This window comes from Vipera ursinii (genome assembly GCF_947247035.1).
Source record: "Vipera ursinii genome assembly, chromosome: 6".
In the NCBI taxonomy this organism is placed as follows: Eukaryota; Metazoa; Chordata; class Lepidosauria; order Squamata; family Viperidae; genus Vipera; species Vipera ursinii.
The window spans coordinates 19,696,007-19,715,229 of record NC_139515.1 but is presented as its reverse complement, the minus strand read 5'-3'; the positions used below and the strand labels follow the sequence as shown (position 1 = coordinate 19,715,229).

General features: G+C 36.9%; 1 protein-coding gene across 4 annotated transcripts in view; it reads left to right on the top strand.

The window, feature by feature from the left end:
• Nucleotides 1-19,223, top strand: part of PLXNB2 (plexin B2) — a 376,688-nt gene that overhangs the window by 87,035 nt on the left and 270,430 nt on the right. For all 4 annotated transcript variants that reach the window (XM_083365660.1, XM_083365663.1, XM_083365662.1 and 1 more), the window contains exon 2: nt 17,216-17,395. In XM_083365660.1, coding sequence (XP_083221786.1) covers nt 17,382-17,395 — 14 coding nt within the window. In that variant the 5' untranslated portion in view covers nt 17,216-17,381. The remainder of the gene's footprint in view (nt 1-17,215; nt 17,396-19,223) is intronic.

The window sequence follows — 19,223 nt, the reverse complement described above, 5'->3', positions numbered from 1 at the left end:
TCATTTGATTATTCCAGGTCTTCTCACTTTGGAAAATGAAAAACCTCAGTCCCTTTAAAAGAAAGGAGAGATTTCTAGAGAAGTTTTTGGAGAGAGGCTGACAAAAAGCAGGATTTTCTGTCCCCTCTTAGCCTCTGAGGCACATGTAAGCACTGAAGAAGCTAGAGAGGATCAAGGTATTGAAACTGAAAAACACTCAATTTAGGTTTTTGTTGTCTTTTATAGAAATACATAAAACATATAGCCAGTAATTTGTATCCTGTGGTGTGCTTAATTCTAAATTTATTTATTTATTTTATTTATTTTTAATTCCATTTATATCCCGCCTTTCTCCGAAGACTCAGGGCGGCTTACAAGCTTAGCAGTAGCCTTCATTCTATGTATATGCCTGCTTATTAGGGCTTTCACACACACCCCAGCGGCATTATTACAAAGTCAGCTTAATTGCCCCCAACAATCTGGGTCCTCATTTTACCTACCTCGGAAGGATGGAAGGCTGAGTCAACCTTGAGCCTGGTGGGACTCGAACCTGCACTAATTGCAGGCGGTGTTATTTAAGGAGGCATTAGCCCACTGCTCCACCAAGGCTCAATCAATATATGTCTTGATAATTATTCATTTATTTATTTTATTTATAATATTTAGAAGTTGCCCAAGTACAAAATCTTTAGATGGCTTTATTGTTAAAGCAGACAAGAGACAAGAGATAACTTTAAAAAATAAGAGAAAGTTAGGATTGTTTAGCTTTATTGTTGCATCAGCTTTTCAGCTTTTTTTTAAAATTAGAATCTACTTGTGAACTAAAATATTTTGTACTATCTCCAAATTAATTAGTACTGGCTCAGCATAGCTCTTTCATTTTTTAAAGTTTAACCTATATACTTGATATCATTAATTTACAGTCCATTTCACCTTCTGCATCTTAAAATGTCAGGGCTGATCAGTCTGAACTTCTCCATCTTCTGCTTCTTATTACTGTATGTAGCCCTTTTGAGTTCACTGTTGTTATTTGATACCCTCATATAGAATGTGTGTTTATATTGCTAAAAAGCAGCTGTGGCAGCAAGCAAGGAATTCTTTTCTTTTACATCCCATAAATGTTATTTCATTTGCCAGGCAAAATATTAATGTAGTTCCAGGTTCTTTTCCCACATTTTTAAAGTATAACATTGAAAAAATTGATATTTAAGATTCTTGCTGCCATGACAGCATCACTATTTTTGGGTTTTTTGTGTTTTTTTTAAAACCCTGTTTATTGGAAATCAAATGGGCAAAATTAATATACCTATTGCATTTAAGATACAGGTAGTCCTTGACATGATCACAATGGAGCCCAAAATTTGTGTTGTTAAGTGAGATATTGCTAAGTGAGTTTTGCCCCATTTTATGACCTTTCTTTCCACAGTCGTTAAGTGAATCCCTGCAGTTGATAAGCTAAGAAAGTTAAGACTTTTCTTGCCATGTTGTTAAATGAATCTGGGTTCCACATTGACTCTGCTTGTCAGAAGGCTGCAAAAGGTGTCACATAACCTTGGAACATAGCAAGATAAGTGTGAACCAGTTGTCAAGCATTTGAATTTTGATCACATGATCATGGGGATGCTGCAAAGGTGATAACTGTGAAAAATGGTCATGTCACATTTTTCAGTACCATTGTAACTTTGAACGGTCACTAAATGAACTTTTGAAAGATGAGAACTACTTGTATTCCCTCCCCTTCAGCCTTACTTCACTTCACCTTTTTTGTGCATATAGAGGTGCAGTTAAGTGCATATGTAAGCATGCAGCTCATCCAGTTCTTTAATTTCCTAAGTATACTTAATGCACTTTGTGGAGGACTTGTTATAAAGGCCCTGCTTGTATTTTGCTTGAGGAAAGCCAGTTAACACTGGAAAAAAATAAAAATAAAAAGGAAATAGAGGGAGGGCTAATGGACATTGAATAAGTATTCGTGGCCATAGTTACTTCTGGGGATATGAAGCTGCCTGCTTGGTAATCCCTGACTATTTTAATAGGATGTTTTGGGTATTATGCAAGCAATAGGAGTGCAACATTGCAGAAGTAAGTGCAATGACACAGTGGAGCTTTAAGACAACAAAACATGATTTTTTGGCTATTCTCTTCAAAAGCTCCAAGTAAAGCTTGTCCCAATACTGGAAAGCTTATTATTCTGTCCCTTGATATGGTGTGTTAAAAAAAATCCACAATCATCTGAATGGCATAAAATATCTGCTATTTTTTGGTGATATATTTTGTGAACTGGATCTTGACTTGTTTTAGAAGTAAAAAGAGCACCAGCACTTAGACTTACATACCCCTCCATAGTGCTTTCAAGCCTTCCCTAAGCAGTTTACAGAGTCAGCCTATTGCCCCCAACAATCTGGCTCCTCATTTTAGCTGCCTTGGAAAGATGGAAGGCTTAGTCAACCTTTAGTTGGTGAGAATTGAACTGCTGGCAGTCAGCAGAATTAGCCTGAAATATTGCATGCTAACCACTGGTCCACCACTTATTATATAAGTAATGCAATATGTACATTATTTACCTTTGCTTTTCTCATTTATCAAATTTGTTTTATTTAAGTTATTTATCAAATTTAAGTGTGGCACATCTCAGTTTCCAAATGACTCTGGGCAATTTACAAATACAATCATAAAACCATATAAAAGAGACATAATTAAAAGCACAATTAAAGCAGAATGAAGAATAGAATAAAAACAGTGTTTAAAAAAGTGTTAAAAGACCAAGGGATTTATATTTATATAAATATAAAGCTGAATCTCTATATTATGAATGGTAGAGATTGGATGAAATTAATGTGGTTTATATTTTACTTTATTTTTCTTCAGTTCAATCATGTCTATAAAATTGTGTATAAAAATATGTACAAATGTTTGTGTCAAACATTTGCAAATGAATGTTCAAATAGAGTAAAACATATTTTTGTTCGAAAATAATGGATGTTACAGAATATGACACAGATTAATCCATCCACAATAGATATTTCTTCCCTATTAAAATGATAAACTGTGAAACCAATTGCTACACTGGATTATTTTAAGTTCATTATTCTAATGAAGAATTCTTTTTTAGAAAAGTAGGATATAAACTATTTTTAAGATAGCAATTATTTACTATTTTGTTCCAGTTTGTCTAACTACTTCTTCAAATATCTCTTCTGGTGACAGGAAAAACTAAGACTGTTTCTTCACTGATAGTACCTTGTAATTTAGGTTTTCTCCTTTTTAATGGTGGTATTTTTTAAAAAAAAGTTCTTGCAAAATGACAACATGGATTCAGATGATTTAACGAAAGAAGGCAGGCTGCACGGGGAGGCAAATACTTGATGCTCCATAATACAGCTGATAAAAAATACTGATCTTCCTTCAGTGAATTTCACTAATGTTTTGTGATATTTTATGCAGGGAAAGAAACAATTGAAATGACAAGCCTTCTGAAAGGAAAGATCTGCCTTTTCATGAATCATTAGTTTGTACCCTGGAAATGTTGATATTTTCAGTTTCGCATGCTTTTTCTGTATGCCCCCTAGGATACTTGATGACAGGCAAATACACATTTGGATGGTAATTTTGTAATATTGATAACTTCAGTTACAGCTGTGAAGTGAGTGGTTTGTATTGGGAAGTCAGCAGAATAAATACTCTTATGAAATGCCTCTGCTGTTCTCATGTGGCTACTGTTTATCAGAGTATTGCTCTCAGTCAGCTGTGACACTGTGTGTGTTTGAGTGTTAGTGTGTGAAGGAAAGTGGGGGGGGAGTTATTGCAGTTTTTTTAAAACAGAAAATTGTTTTTAAGCTTCCTGCAGAAAAGCCACAAATAGCTGTACAACCTTCTTTGGAGAAATAGGCTATAATGCCGGTGGGAAATGTGAACTGCAGCAATAATTTTGTTCTCTCTCTTTCCAGTTCTGTGATAGAAAGTAGAATAGACTTTCTCATCATCTTCTAGTATGCATTCATTGAAAGTGGGATATAGGAGAAAGTATACCAGAACACATTTTTAAATGAAAACTTGGTTCTAATTCCAATTACATTTCATTGCTTCTGAAAAGGTCTTGAGCAAAGAAATTGGTGTATTCAAATGGTTTTAGAGCTGTCCATCTCACAGCAGTGACTCTGGGTGGCAAACACTAATTAAAAACTACACTACAACATATAACCCATGACACCTGGTTAAAACACCAGCCCCAAAATGTTAGCTTACAGTTCACCTATGTTCTCGGACAAAATGTCTGGGAGAATAACCAGATCTACAGACTCTTATGGAAAGGTAAGCTAAGTGGGTTGTACTCAGCTAGATTTCTGGGGGGCAGGCCTCAGCCATGGAGAAGACTCCCCATTGCAAGGTTTAAACATAGCAGTAAAGTACTTTCAAACTACTTGAACTCCCCACAACTTTTTTCTATGGATGTTGTACGTAACAATTATGGAACTCTTCTAAATCATTTAGACAATACACATACTTAATGCTGTGCCTTGTTTAGTTTGGGTTTGTTGTGTTGCCTAGCTTGTAAACTACCACTTGTGAGGTATTGCTTTGTACAGTTGTGCTTCTTTTTAGTAAAACATGGTTTGTATTTCTCAGTGTTTTTTTTTGTAAAAGAAAAAGGTGCCGGAACTCACACATGTCATACAACCCGCCTTGCCTATCCTACAAGGATCCAAAAAAGGTGCCGGAACTCCGTTCTGAGCGTTCTATGAGAAAAAAAGCCCTGGTATTTCTTGATATTGGTATAGAAAAGAAATATACTTTGCATTTTAAGATGAAATAATTTCTTTTGCCCTTTCCAAACTCATGGAAGCACAATGATTAAATATTTCTATATCTCTGAAGATTCATAATGATTGCTGATGTTAATAGAAGTTAAAATCCAGACTATCTGGAGGGGTGCCTGCTCTTACTTTCTTATTACATGACAATATTTATTTTTGCACTTGTGGTTGGTACAGTAGGTTTACAGGAAAAAAAATCAGTTTTAAATGATACATTACATAGAATATACATGGTCAGCCTGAATATATGAAACAGCACTGAGTAAACATGTCATCTAAAAAGTATCGGTCTTGTTTTGAAATTTTTTTGTTTATTTATTTACAATATATTAAAAGTTTTCATATGATAAAAGAAGAAAAACAAAAAATGACAAAAAAGAAGCTAAAGATAAGAAATATACAAGTATCTTTTAACTTTCTTTTCAACACATAATTAGATGATTATTGTCCTTTTACCATTTCAGTACTTTATAAATCCCAACCTCCCATTTAGTCCATGTCTTTCTTAATATTTAAATCCATAAATGAGCAGTTCACTTTCCATGTAAAGTTTGAAGTTTTTCAGAAACAAACATTGTTGTTTTCTGACCAAACAGTTCAGTTTCAGTATTTCTGCAAGTTCTGACATGTCTACAATCCATTTCTGACACAGTCAATTTTTTAAGCACATTCCAACATTTGTCACTTCCTCCAGTATGAAAATCAGGCCATACATTTTTAAAACTGGTTTATTGACTTTAGTTTAAATATATATTCTCATTCCCATTTTACACAGTACATTTGCTAAGTATTTAGAACTATTCTAATTCTACTTTATGTTTAAACTGGGAGGCCATCTGAATTCATTTTAAGAAATGATCTAGACTATATTTTTAACAATGCAACATATAACCTTGTTTTTCTTTACTCCATATCTTTCCTCTTTTGTTGCTCTAATGGATTCATTCTTTCACATAATATAATAAAATATTTAATTGTTTTGTGATCAGTTGTCAGAACTGTTTTACTGACGTTTCATGTACAGTCCTGTATCAATTGATCTTGGACAAAAGCATTTAAAAATGTACAGAAGAAAAAATGTGTCTGGTGTGTGGGATTCCTCTCTTCCCCAATTTGGTTGAAGTAATTGTATTGAGTTGTTTTCTACAAAATTCATTTCTTAAGATGGTTTACAATAAATCCTGTGCTGTAGTCTGATATTACAGCAGAGAAATAAGGAATCAAATATCATCCAGATAGCCTAAACCACAGCTTTCTTTCTTTCTTTCTTTCTTTCTTTCTTTCTTTCTTTCTTTCTTTCTTTCTTTCTTTCTTTCTTTCTTTCTTCTTTATAATTAGCTATGAAGATCAGGATATATGGGAATTAGGTTGATTATCATGTTCAGAGATCGTTAGTATTAAAAATATGTTCTACCTTATTAGCATTGTTTTATATTTACTACATGCTGTAAAATACTTAATCAGTAGAATTGAAATTGAACTGAATTTCTTGAGTTGAATTTCTGAGCTTGCTGTCATGCAAAAAACAAACAATCATTTAGGTAACAAAAATGATGATACAGGAGATCTTTCAAATTTTGAATTAAAGTAAGTAACAAATGGGAGTTTTCAAAATGCTAATTTCTGTTTAGTAATCTGGCTAGCTCTCTTTCTAATTAAAAATGATCTTACCTCAGTATTGGTAAATTCAGTTGAACAAGTAATTGCATTCTTTTACCCCTTCTCATTGTTTACTTAGCAAACTTTCTTAATTTTCCAAAGCTATTGAAACTGTTCAGGTTTCACATGGTTGTTTTCTTATCTTTCTGCATGTTGTTGTTTTTTTAAAAAAAATATATATTTGTTTATACTATTTTAACATTGGAAGTATTTTACTCCGAAGGTAGTCTCATACAAAAATCAGCTTTTTCAATTTAACTTCAGAAATCAAGAAGCTACCATATTTTTTAATAATATTAATTTTAATATAGGGTTTTGAAACGTATTGACAGTACAGATGGAAATCCATGTTAAAAGTTCCACATTAAAAGTTCTATAAGTTTAATAAAAATGGCCATCAAGTTCCAGGACTAAGAGATTCTGGGAGTTGTAGTTCAAGAAAATCTTAATGGCCATATATTCCACACCCCATGGTATATAGCTAGTTCCAAAGAGTCTTTGAATATCATAGCTAGTTCCAAAGAGTCTTTGAATAGCAAATATTTGTATGCATAAACTTAAACTACAGATAGTCCTCAATTTATGACCCCAATTAAGCCCAAAATTTCTGTTGTTAAGTGAAACAGTGTTAAGTGAGTTTTGCCCCTTTTTATGACCTTTCTGGCCACAGTTTTTACATGAATGACTGCAGTTGTTAAGTTAGTAACATGTTTATAAAGTGAATCTGGCTTTCCCATTGAATTTCCTTGTCAGAAGATCGCAAAAGGTGATCACATGACTCTGTCATAAATACAAACCAGTTGCCAAGCATTTGAATTTTAATCATGTGACCATGGTAATGCTACAACAGTCGTATGAAAAACAATCATAAGTCACTTTTTCGGTTCTGTTTTAACTGCAAATAGTTACTAAACAAATGGTTGTAAGTCAAGGACTACTGTATTTTGTTAAATTGTACCATTTAGACACTGTGAGTAGATATGTCTGGTTCACCACTCAATATCATTGGTTGTTTGCAAAATGTAGCACAGTTGGAAGAACTCCGTAGCAAATTTCTAATCTGTATGGAAAGAAATGGTTTTATGTGCCCCTGCACAACTGCTCTAGATATTTGGGTACTTGCCCAAGAGGAATTATTGGTATTTGGTATTTATTGTCCTTTTTGCTAACAGAAGAATTCTGAAAATTCCACTTAGAAATGCTAGTGCTGCTGGGGGAAAAAAGGTCACTGACAATCCAGTCTAACTTTACAGGAAATATCTTTCATCCACTGAGCACACTCCTCCTGAAAAACAACAGATCCGTATTAGGAGTCCCTGAAAGTCTGCAGACAGTGCTGCTCTGGTATGAACCTGGCCCAGAGTAGGCGCCATACGGTAGAGACTTTGCTTCATTGTGGAGTATGTGCGGCCAGATAAACTAACTTTTCTACCCCAGTGCAATCTCTAAATAGCTGTACATAAAATGATGTTCTCTAAAATCTTATTATGGAAAGTCTTCAAGATAATTAACTGGCAGATGGAGCCAGATGTTGCTTCTGTCTGTAGTGTAGAGGAGAATCCTTATTTTTATTCCAATGCTCCTTTTTCTTAGTCTGGCTGCTTTCTTGGTATTCGCAAGTCAGATGTTGACAGAACAAATTTTGATTTAATTTTCAAGCCAGATCAATCTTTATTATGGTCATAGACCAGCATACATTTTAACTTTAATTAGAAAGAGAGCCAAAGGAAAAAAAACCTTAGGATTAATTTCATCTTTCAAAAACTGGGGGGTGGGGGGAATGGCTCCATATAAATCATACCTAGAGCTGATTTAGAAGTATTCCATTGTGTTTATTATAGGCACCAGTGAAACTGAAAAATGTTCTCAATATTAACTCATTCATTTTCTTATGGTGAGGGTGCTGCTAGCATAGTAATTGCTAGTACTTCAGCAGACCCCTGTATTTAGTGGATGCTCATATACTTAAAAAGACATGGGATACCTTGGTTAAGTTGCTGTTTATTCTTACTCTATCAAATATTTTTGCAGGCAAATCATAAACCTCTTACAATAAAAATGCATCAAGAAGGTTCCCCCCCCCCCTGTGTTGGATAGCCCTTTGCTGAAAGGATAGCATGTCTGTATCTAATATTATTGCCTTTCTGTTTTGGATGAAAATGTGCTTTTTGTTATTTGGGAGTTAGTTTCCAGTAGTAGAGGAATGCAGAGATAAAGTTGACAAAGGAATGCAAGAACAGTCAGCAGAACTGTTAAGAGATAATAAACAAATGTGTAAAAGAGGACATAATTCCACAAAAGGAGGATCATGAGAAAGAGAGTGAATATAACTGCCTTGATTCTATATAAGAGAAGGAAGAGATAAATTCTAGCATGCTTTCAAGGTTCTGTAATTATAAGGTAAAGGTAAAGGTTCCCCCGCACATGCGTGCTAGTCGTTTCCGACTCTAGGGGCCAGTGCTCATCTCCGTTTCAAAGCCGAAGAGCCAGCGCTTGTCCGAGGACGTCTCCGTGGTCATGTGGCTGGCATGACTAGACGCCAAAGGCGCACGGAACGCTGTTACCTTCCCACCGTAGTGGTCCCTATTTTTCTACTTGCATTTTTACGTGCTTTCAAACTGCTAGGTTGGCAGAAGCTGGGACGAGTAACAGGCGCTCACTCTGTTACGCGGCACTCGGGATTCAACCCGCCAAACTGCCGACCTTCTGATCGACAAGCTCAGCATCCTAACCCACTGAGCCACCGCGTCCCTTCTGTTATTATACCCTATAGCAATTATAGAGTTCCAGAAATCTTTGTGGTATTTGTTCCTGTTCTGGCCTACTTTGAAGAACTGGCCATGCCTTTTGCCTTCTCTGACTGTGATAACTGTTTTATTTCTATGTGGTTTCTGAGTTTGTGATTTTGAGCAATTCATTACCTACTTTATTTGGTTTTTACTTTACTTGTTATGGATCCTCTCGGTAACAGGCAAAAGTATAAATAACCTTACACAAATAATACTACTCCTTTTTTATAGTTGTTTTGCAGTAAGAACCCTCCCCCCTACATATTATGAATTCAAAATCTTGTGATCCCCTATTTAAGGGGCAAAAGATTGTACATGGCATCCCTTTCACTCAGGGATTCAAGATAGCATATATAGTGTTTCCTTCTGTGATTTTTGTTTTACACCACACAATAACCCTATGGCAAATAACAACCAATAATCTTTATTACAACCCAAGATCAGAAATAAGTTGGTCTAAGAGCAGGTGGTTGGATGAAAATCACTCAGGGAGCTTCTGTGAAGGAGAGGAACTAGAACTGGAATGAATTTCATTCCTCATCCAACACTTTAACCACTAGGCTCTGATACCAGTCATGTATGTCCACACTGTAGCTTTCTTCTATGGCTAAATATCCCAATTATTTGAGCCTTTTCATTTATTTCTTCCAGAACTGAAAGCTTGAGAGCCAGTTTAGAGTAGTGATTAAGGTGGCAAGCTAGAAACTGGGAAACTGTGAGTTCCAGTCTTGCCTTGAGCATAAAAGTCAGCTGGGAAGCTTTGGACCAGTGTCTGTCTGTCTGTCTGTCTGTCTGTCTGTCTGTCTGTCTGTCTGTCTGTCTGTCTGTCTGTCTCTCTCTCTCTCTCTCTCTCTCTCTCTCTCTCTCTCTCAGAGAGAGAGAGATTGAGATCACAGCAAAAGCCTCTTTGGAGGTAGGGGAAGAATAGTAAGTCATGAGAAACAATCAGTGGGGGGAAAAAGCAAATCATCTCTGATTTTCTTCTTATTCTTCCTGCTAATTCTTTATTTGGCTATATGGAAATGAGTAACAATGTATTTTGATAAGAGCAGCCATGCCAGCAGAGTTATCTAACGGCACATCACTTGTGGGAGATAGAGGTAGCTGAAATCATGGAACCATGGTCAAAAGTGCATTTAGCTCTAGCTATATATATGTCCCAGACCTAAATAAAAGGGATGAACTCTTTACATTCCGTTTCGCAAGTCTAAACTACCGTAAGGGGGGAAAAATAAGCAGAATACAGGATGCTGTTATCTAGGAGAGACAGAGATTAAATGCTAGATCGCCACAAGACAATGTTTTTCTTGATTTCAATTTTAAAAAACACATCACATGAACGGCAGTGTTGCTCGGGGGTATAAATAGATCAGGTCTGTACTTGCAACACCTGCCTTGGTACCTCATGACATTCCTGAATATGGAGATGATTCACTTAGTGTTTCTGGAGGCATTTTGAGCTGTGGTCTGATTCGTCTTTCAGAACAGGTGCCAAAGAAATTTAAGCTTTCTGTACCATCTTCAGTATCCCCCCCCCCAAAAAAACCCGCAAATGAAACCGCAAGAAGGTGTACATTTTGTTTTTAGCAACTTTGCATTCCCTCTGTTCTTAATATTTCAGTGTTCAGCAAAGACCCCTTTAGCAAGAATGGCAAATAAACTGCTTTAAAGAGTATAGGTATTTTCTTGGCTGTATAAACTTAGTCCAGGGTGCCCAACCTTGGCAGTTTTAAGACCTGTGGACCTCAGCTCTCAGAAATCCCTAGCCAACCATGCTGGGTGAGAATTCTGGGAGTTGAAGTCCTAAAGTTGCCAAGGTTGGACACCAGGGTGCCGAACATAGCTGTCTCCCAGCTTTCTTTTTTTTCCTCCCAACCGCCGTTTTCTTCCATGCAATTCTCTCTCATTTGCAACCTCCTAACAGTGTCTGAATCATTCTTCCTCCTCCGTTGGCATCCCTATTAAACCAGAAGTTAATTTTATTAACTCCCAAGCCAGGATTGAGAGCTCTGTACATTTCTTGGTGCATCGCAGTAGCTGGGGATCTGCCCAGTTCTCCAAACACTGGGAAATGTGCCATCCAAGCAGAATGAGATATTGTTATAATCAAGAAAATCTCTGTTGCGAGTGAAGAGCCTTCTCTTCTTGACAGAAAATACAGGATAGGGTTGCACATACTGTATTTTGCATGCATGCTGGAAGTCAGCATAACAGACATTAAAGATAAACACTTCTCTAGGGTGAACTAGGTTACCAGTGGTGGCAGGAAGCACTTTTAAATCACTCCTCATTGAAGGCAGAAGTAAAGAATATTTTAAACAGGGATTTCAGTTCTGATGAGGTAATGAAATATATGTAGTCAAACACTAAAATGCAGGAAATGGGTAAAAGTCAATATTGGGAGGAGAGTAGATTACTGTAATGATTCATACATAATATACAACTTTATGATTTAGGAGATAGATACTGTTGACGTATTGGCTAACATGAATTCACATACATACACACACAAATTAATATTAAAATATCTGATTATTTTACTATAACATGTATGGCCACATTTTTTAGAGCAGACTCCAGTGCTAAAAACAAATTTAATTTGTTTGCCATGGGTTGGAGAGGAGCTAAAGGGCAGCATTCACAATGAGTCAGAATGAGCATACAATTCATGTTCAGTAAGTTGATTATTTAAATTTAAATATTTGATTTTTTTTAAACAAGATATTACTTGTTTAAATATACTAGAGGAACATAGTGCTTAATTCTTTTTCTTCAAGCTAAGCTCACCAAAGTAAAGCAAAAGCCAGGTGACAGGTTATATGGTTTGTTCAGTTTCATGACTCTTGAGTATCAGTCATCAAGATACCACCCATGTGTGCTTCAGATAAAAGCTATGCAGCTTTTCCAATAACAACTAAGAGCATATGCAGCACCCATTAGGCTTCTCCAGGCTGGCTTTCTCCATCTTCACTAGTGTTAGTGCCACCTTAGTTGCTTCTGGGTTATTTGTCAAAATTACCTAATTTCCTTTAGGCCCAGAACTCAATTTTACAGGGATAGATAGTCTCCTTTTAAGTGAGTTGGCTCCATATCAGCTATGAGGAATATAGTTGTGTACCAATTATCTTAAAGTTGACAGTTGATGCTTCCAAGATTGCTATTTCCTTCTACTCCCTCACTTGCTCTACTCCAGGGGTGTCAAACTCAATTTCATTGAGGGCCGCATCAGCATTGCGGTTGCCCTCAGGGGGCCGGGTGGGTGGGGCCAGGGTGGGTATGGCCTACTGGGTGGGCATGGCTAGTGCGCGTATGGCCTACTGGGTGGGCATGGCCAGCTCTACATCATTCGCATCAAGGGTGCCTATGGGGGCCTGGGCAGGAATGGGACAGATCTGAAGGTCTCTGGCAGAAGGAGGGTCTCTGGGCCAGGGCCAAGGCAGCGGGGGCCATTCCCTCACTGTTTCCAGGATGGCTTTGCGGGCCGCATGAAACCACTTCGCGGGCCGCATCCGGCCCCCGGGCCTTGTGTTTGACATGTCTGCTCTACTCACTTGTCATAGTGTCTAGCATGCAAGATTTAGTCCTCAGTGGAATTAAGGGTAATTTTATACTTCAGCTCTTGGTCCACATGTGGAATGTAACATCTTGTTCATTTTGTCTTGTCTTTGGTTGTAGCCCTTGTAAGAGTGGCATCTTTGCATTGGTTTAGATGTCAAATAGTTTATCTCTTAATTTGACTTTTCATCAATGTGACAGTTTAGAGATAAGTATTTAGCCTTTGTATGTTTATCCATGACACATATCTTTGCCAGTAACATACTTATGTTTGAATGCAGAACACATTTTTAATCTCTTCTTATTCGGGCATCTTGTCTGTACTAGAAGCATTGGTTTATATCAGTAGGATGAAACCATAGGTAATCCTGAAATTATGATCAATTGCTTAGTGACTGTTTGAAGTTATGACTAACCCAAAAAAGGAAATTTATGACCTGGATTCTGATCAGGCCCCACCACGGTCTCATGACTGAACTTTGAGTGCTTGGCAAGAGGGCCACATTTATGTCTGTTTTCAGCATCCCATGGTTACAAGACTACATTTTGTGATGGTTTTGTGGATATCTGCCCTTGTTTTTGGCCGTGTCCATAGTTTGTTCATTTAACAATCATGGCTTTTGCTGAACAATTGCAGATTCACTTAATGACTACTGCAGAAAAGATGACTGACCCATTTTACAACCATTACAATATACGACTATAATGGGCAGGCTCTATTACAGACGTATGCCAATTACTACTTGTATTCATGACTTAGAAATAGCTCTAATCATTAAAGTTTACTTCCAGGGATGAACAGATTGGATTGTATCAAACAGTGTTACAATTGTGGCATATAAATAACTTATCATAAGGTCCACTGGTCGGTTTCCTATATAGTACTAAAGCAGCTTACATTTCCTATTTAGCGTAGGAAAAAGTAAACGGGAAAATGGCAATATCCGGTTGGCTAATTCAGCTATGCTTAATCAAGCAACACAGCACTGCTGTATCTTTATCAAATCTTATTAAATAAATAAATACTAAGGCCAAACATAAGATCATTATCTTTGTATTTTGGGACACGCTGCTTCTTCAGAGCACAATGAAACTCTACAGTAGATCTTTCTTTTCTTTAGGAATGTACCTTCCTATATATATTTTGCACAGAGTTGTGTTTGGGCAGAAGTACTAACAAAGGTCCACATGTGTGAAGAAACTGGTTATAACATTGTGATAGCTTTGGTACCTATTATTTGGTTCTTTGCTGAGGCTCAGTCACTGAAGCTATCTTTGTATTCTGAACCATTGCAATCTATTTTCCACTGGGGCAGGTGTACCACCTGGGTCTCAATCCTTTTGTCTCAGAGCTTGTTGGATCTATCCTTCTTTTTGCTCAGAATAAAAATAGAGAGAATCCTCATTACATGGCCTCTTTCCACAAAAGATCTTTATGCAGTTAAGTGGCCATCTTTTGTGGACTTTTCCCAAAAGCATAGTTTCATTTCTGTGCAATATCAGAGTCAAAATATTTTGTCATTCCTTTTGGATTGGAAACAATGTAAAACACTGTGGCTGAGCTCTGTCCTTCACCAAACTGTAGTTCACAACCGTTTCTTTCTTCTTTCTTCTACCCACTGATAGATAGTACCAACTTCTTTTCATCTTTATAACAACAGTAGTTTCATCAGCCTGTTCCTAGGGTGTTTCTTTCATTTCATTAACATCAAAACATTTGAATTGGTTGCTTTCTGTCATAGGTGATGGCGTTGTTGAATGGGAGAGTTGTATGTCTTGCATAAAGAACCATCATTCCTTTTGTGTATAAGATAGTTATTTGTGCAGATACTACTTTCCTTCCAAACCCATTACCAGAATGCACTTAACTAAGGACAGTATCTTAGGACTCCCCCATTCTTTTATCATTTAAACAGAACTTTCCTTTCATATTTGTAGAAATCTTCTACAAGAGGATGGGTACAGCCTTCAGCTCTTTATGTTAATAAAGAGTTAATAAAAAGTTAATAAACCTTTCTTCCAGTTAATAAGCCACTTATGAAGCACAGAAACTGTGAAGAACTAGTTATTTAACCTGGAAGCTTGAGTAATTCAAATGACCATCTGTGAATTCTCACAACTCACCTACTATCACACTTGTTACATAACTTTAACATTCTTTCTTGGTTCACTCATAGATTCAGCCATAGATTCAATCATGTTTGGAATGCATGAACGATGAGATTCTTTCCAAGAATATTATATGCTCTGGAAAACTCCAAGCTAGCTTTGTGCATAATTAAAATTAATAATTTGGATGTGAATTCACTGAGGACTACTTTAAAAATTCAGATTACCAGCCAGAAACTAGTTCCTGCCTATGAGCAGTATTCCTGAGAATTTTAGACTAAAATATGCCTCTGGCAGAAACTGGTTTTCAAAGATATTTGAATTTTAAAAATTGTACTTTTGCATTTTTACTGTATAGTAGCTTGTCAGGGTTTAAAGTTTTATAAACTTTGATTATAAAGTCTGGAGAAGATTTTCGTCTCTTCTGGGAAGGTGACAGAATTTATTATTTTTGTTAATAGCTATTTACAGTTTGCTAGGCTGTTTAAAAACATTCCATTTAAATCTGTCATTCATCTTACCCTCAGTATTTGAAGAAGAGGAATAAGCATACATGATAAAGAGGGGAAAAACTAACATTTTTATTTAATTGTCATTTTATTTAAATTCTTTAATTAGAATTTTTCACAGTATCAAATGACATACTTTGTCTGATGTTCGGAACATCTAAAAATAGTTGAATAATAAACTGGATGCAAAAATGACCTTCTGCAGGCATGTCTCTGTTGCTCACAGTTCTCTAAATTACTAAAAGAGTATTTCACAAAAATAAAAATAGAATAATCTTACCTTCATTGTTTCAGATAATTAGACAGATTTCCGGACCCAAAGCTCAGTGTCAAGATTATTTTTAAATTATCAGTTTATATTTTCTTTATGCTAGTGGGAGAAGACTTCACAGTAGAATAGCATAAATGCATTTCTTCTTTCCTCTTAAAATAATTTGGATCTAAGCCATGGACATTGCTATACCACTTCAATGTTGAAATAATTAAGTAGTCATCTGCAGTATTATACCAAACAGTAGGGAGCATCATAAAATTAACAGCTACAATTTTGCTCAAAGCTTGTATTGAATTATAGAGCCTTACGGCCCTTCTGAAAACTCCATTGACAGGAATGTTGTTTCTCTTGGAAATCAGTTTGGGATACTTCAGACTTAGTGTAAAAAAGGTTTCCAATTTTAGTACTCTACAATGTGGTTTCTATTTCATATATAATAATTTTATTAAACATTACAACTGGATAAAAACCAGTACAAACTAAAAATAGAAAAAAATAAAAAATAAGAAAAAAGAAAAGAAATATATAAAGATATGAGTTCCACCTTGATCATAAGAAACATAAACAATTTTAGCAACATGACTATCTTAAAAAACAACAAATGATCTCTTCTTCCCATATCGTATCTCTTATCTATAAACAAATCCTTAAAATTAGCAAAATTAAGAGTTACCTGCGATAACAATATCTCTAGTTTAATTTTCATCTAATACACCAAATTTATATTCCTTTTACTTTTAACAATCTTGTTCTTTAATGGTTTCAAATACTCACTTGAAAATCTGTATGAGTGTAAACAGTTTTCTAAGAATTTAAGTTCTTAGACAGGGTTGCCCAATGCTTTGTAAACAGTTATGTTAACAATACCCCAGGATCCCTGTATGCTTCATATGCCAAAGTTCCATGATAAATTTATTAATATTCTTTTATATCCTGATAGGGTTTTAATGTTGTAAATTCAAATTGGCTTGTAAAGACTGTTGCGAAAGCTAAATAGCTATCTTGGGTAAACTGACTTATAAAAGTTATTTCACATCATGGGTTTTCCACCCAATATTTATTCTCAACTGTCTCCCATGTAAATGACATTTTAATCAGAAAATTTTAGATATCAATGCCAAAACAGTCTTGGGAGGTATTGATAAAAACTAGATTTTTGTGCTGAGTCACTAACAACAAAACTATTTCTCAGTCTGAGAAATACCTTTCAATGAATTTGAAGAAGGACCTATTCTAGAATAAGGTATAAGGTGTTGGATTCCATAGTCAAATATGGCACTTTCGTCACCTGCCATACATCATAAGATTAATAAATTAATAAACTATAGTAGTTACTATCTGAACTCTATTCTAAAGAGAAGGGAACAAAGAGAGCCAGGTGGCATAACAAACAATATTTGTGTTAGGAAGGAAATAGAAATATGGACCTAGAAATAATGTTTAATAAAGAAATAACAAGAGTTGTCCGATTTAGTAAATCTTATAAAAACAAGTTTTACATAGTTTTTTCTCATTGTTTTATTGCAGATTTGGCAGACTGATCCAGAACGTGAATTGTTGAATGCTGGGGGAGCCAGTACATTTTTTGTATGGATATGCTTACAGATATAAATTCTTCCTGTTTTTAGAGAATTTTATGGTACTTGAAGGAAGCCTGCAGGGATAAGCATCCCAGTTCTCAAGGAATTATCGTATGAATCACTACAGGTAATAATTTAATTTTTTCTAAATAGTATTAATATGCTATACAAGAACATTACTTTGATAAGTAATTATACCAAAACCTTGATTTATTGGACCAGCTAGGAAGAAGGCTGTCTATTATAGCTGAATGTCCATTAAATCCAAATTTATATAACTTTAAAAAATGTGAATACACACACATACATACATACGCACATACACACACATATATATGCTTAATTATTTAATTAAGTATATTTGTGTCAATATACAATTACACAAATGAAATAACTATCTCAATTACGTAATTATCTAAATCATAAATGGCATGAATAGTGTTGTCTGAATTGCTTTAGAAACAGAACTTTGTACATTGTTTGGGAATAAAACAAAAAATCCATTCTACCAAGGTTCATTGAATAAAAAGTCAGATTTTAATTTAATTTAATTTAATTTAATTTATTGAGATTTCTATACCGCCCTTCTCCCAAAGGGACTCAGGGCGGTTCACAGGGCATAAATATAAATGACAATACAAAAATTAAAAGACAATTAAATCAATGCCCAAGTTAAAACAAGAATAATAAAACAAGCCTATAAAAAACCCATGTACCCCCATCAGGCCAGACCCGCTAGTTCAAATAAATGGGTCTTCAACCCGCGACGGAAGGATCGGAGGTCTGATGCCGTCCGGAGCTCAACCGGCAGTTGGTTCCATAATGCCGGAGCACCCACAGAGAAGGCCCTCCCCCTGGGGGCCACCAGTCGACATTCCTTGACAGGAGGCACCCTGAGGAGGCCCTCTCTGTGGGCGCGCACAGGGCGGAGGGGAGTCGACGCCGGCAGCAGGTGGTCCTCGAGGTATCGCGGACCCATGCCATGTAGGGACTTAAAGATCATAACCAAAACCTTGAACCTTACCCGGAAGACAACTGGTAACCAATGCAGCTCACGGAGCAAAGGTGTAACATGGGAGTACCGGGAAACTCCCAAGACAACTCTCGCGGCCGCATTCTGTACCAGTTGGAGCCTCTGAGTAGTCTTCAAGGGAAGCCCCATGTAGAGAGCATTACAGTAGTCTAGGCGAGAGGTCACGAGCGCATGAGTGACCGTACATAAGGCCTCCCGGTCCAGATAGGGCCGCAACTGGCGCACCAGGCGAACCTGGGCAAAAGCCCCCCTAGTCACGGCCACTATATGATCCTCCAAAGTGAGTTGTGAATCTAGGAGGACTCCCAAGTTGCGAGCCCTATCCACAGGGGGTAAAAGCTCACCCCCCATAGAAAGAGATGGAACATCCCAGGTGTCCCGGGAAGCCGGAATGTACAGCCACTCAGTCTTGTCAGGGTTGAGTTGAAGTCTGTTCCTCCCCATCCAGACCCGAACCGCCTCCAGGCAACGGGACATCACAGCGAGGGCATCACTGGGGTGGTTTGGGGTCGAAATAAAAAGTTGGGTATCATCAGCATATTGATGATACCCAACTCCAAAACCACGAATGATCTCACCCAGCGGTTTCATATAGATGTTGAACAGGAGAGGCGAGAGGACCGACCCCTGAGGAACTCCACAAGCGAGAGTCCTAGGGGTCGACCTCTGCCCCCCTGCCAACACTGACTGCGAGCGTCCCAGGAGATAGGAGGAGAACCACTGAATAACCGTGCCTCCCACTCCCAGTCCCCTGAGACGCCGCAGCAGGATACCATGGTCGATGGTATCGAAAGCCGCCGAGAGGTCTAATAGGACTAGGACAGAGGAATATCCCCTATCCCGAGCCCTCCAGAGATCATTCACCAGAGCGACCAATGCCATCTCCGTGCTGTGCCCGGGCCTGAAACCCGATTGGTAAGGG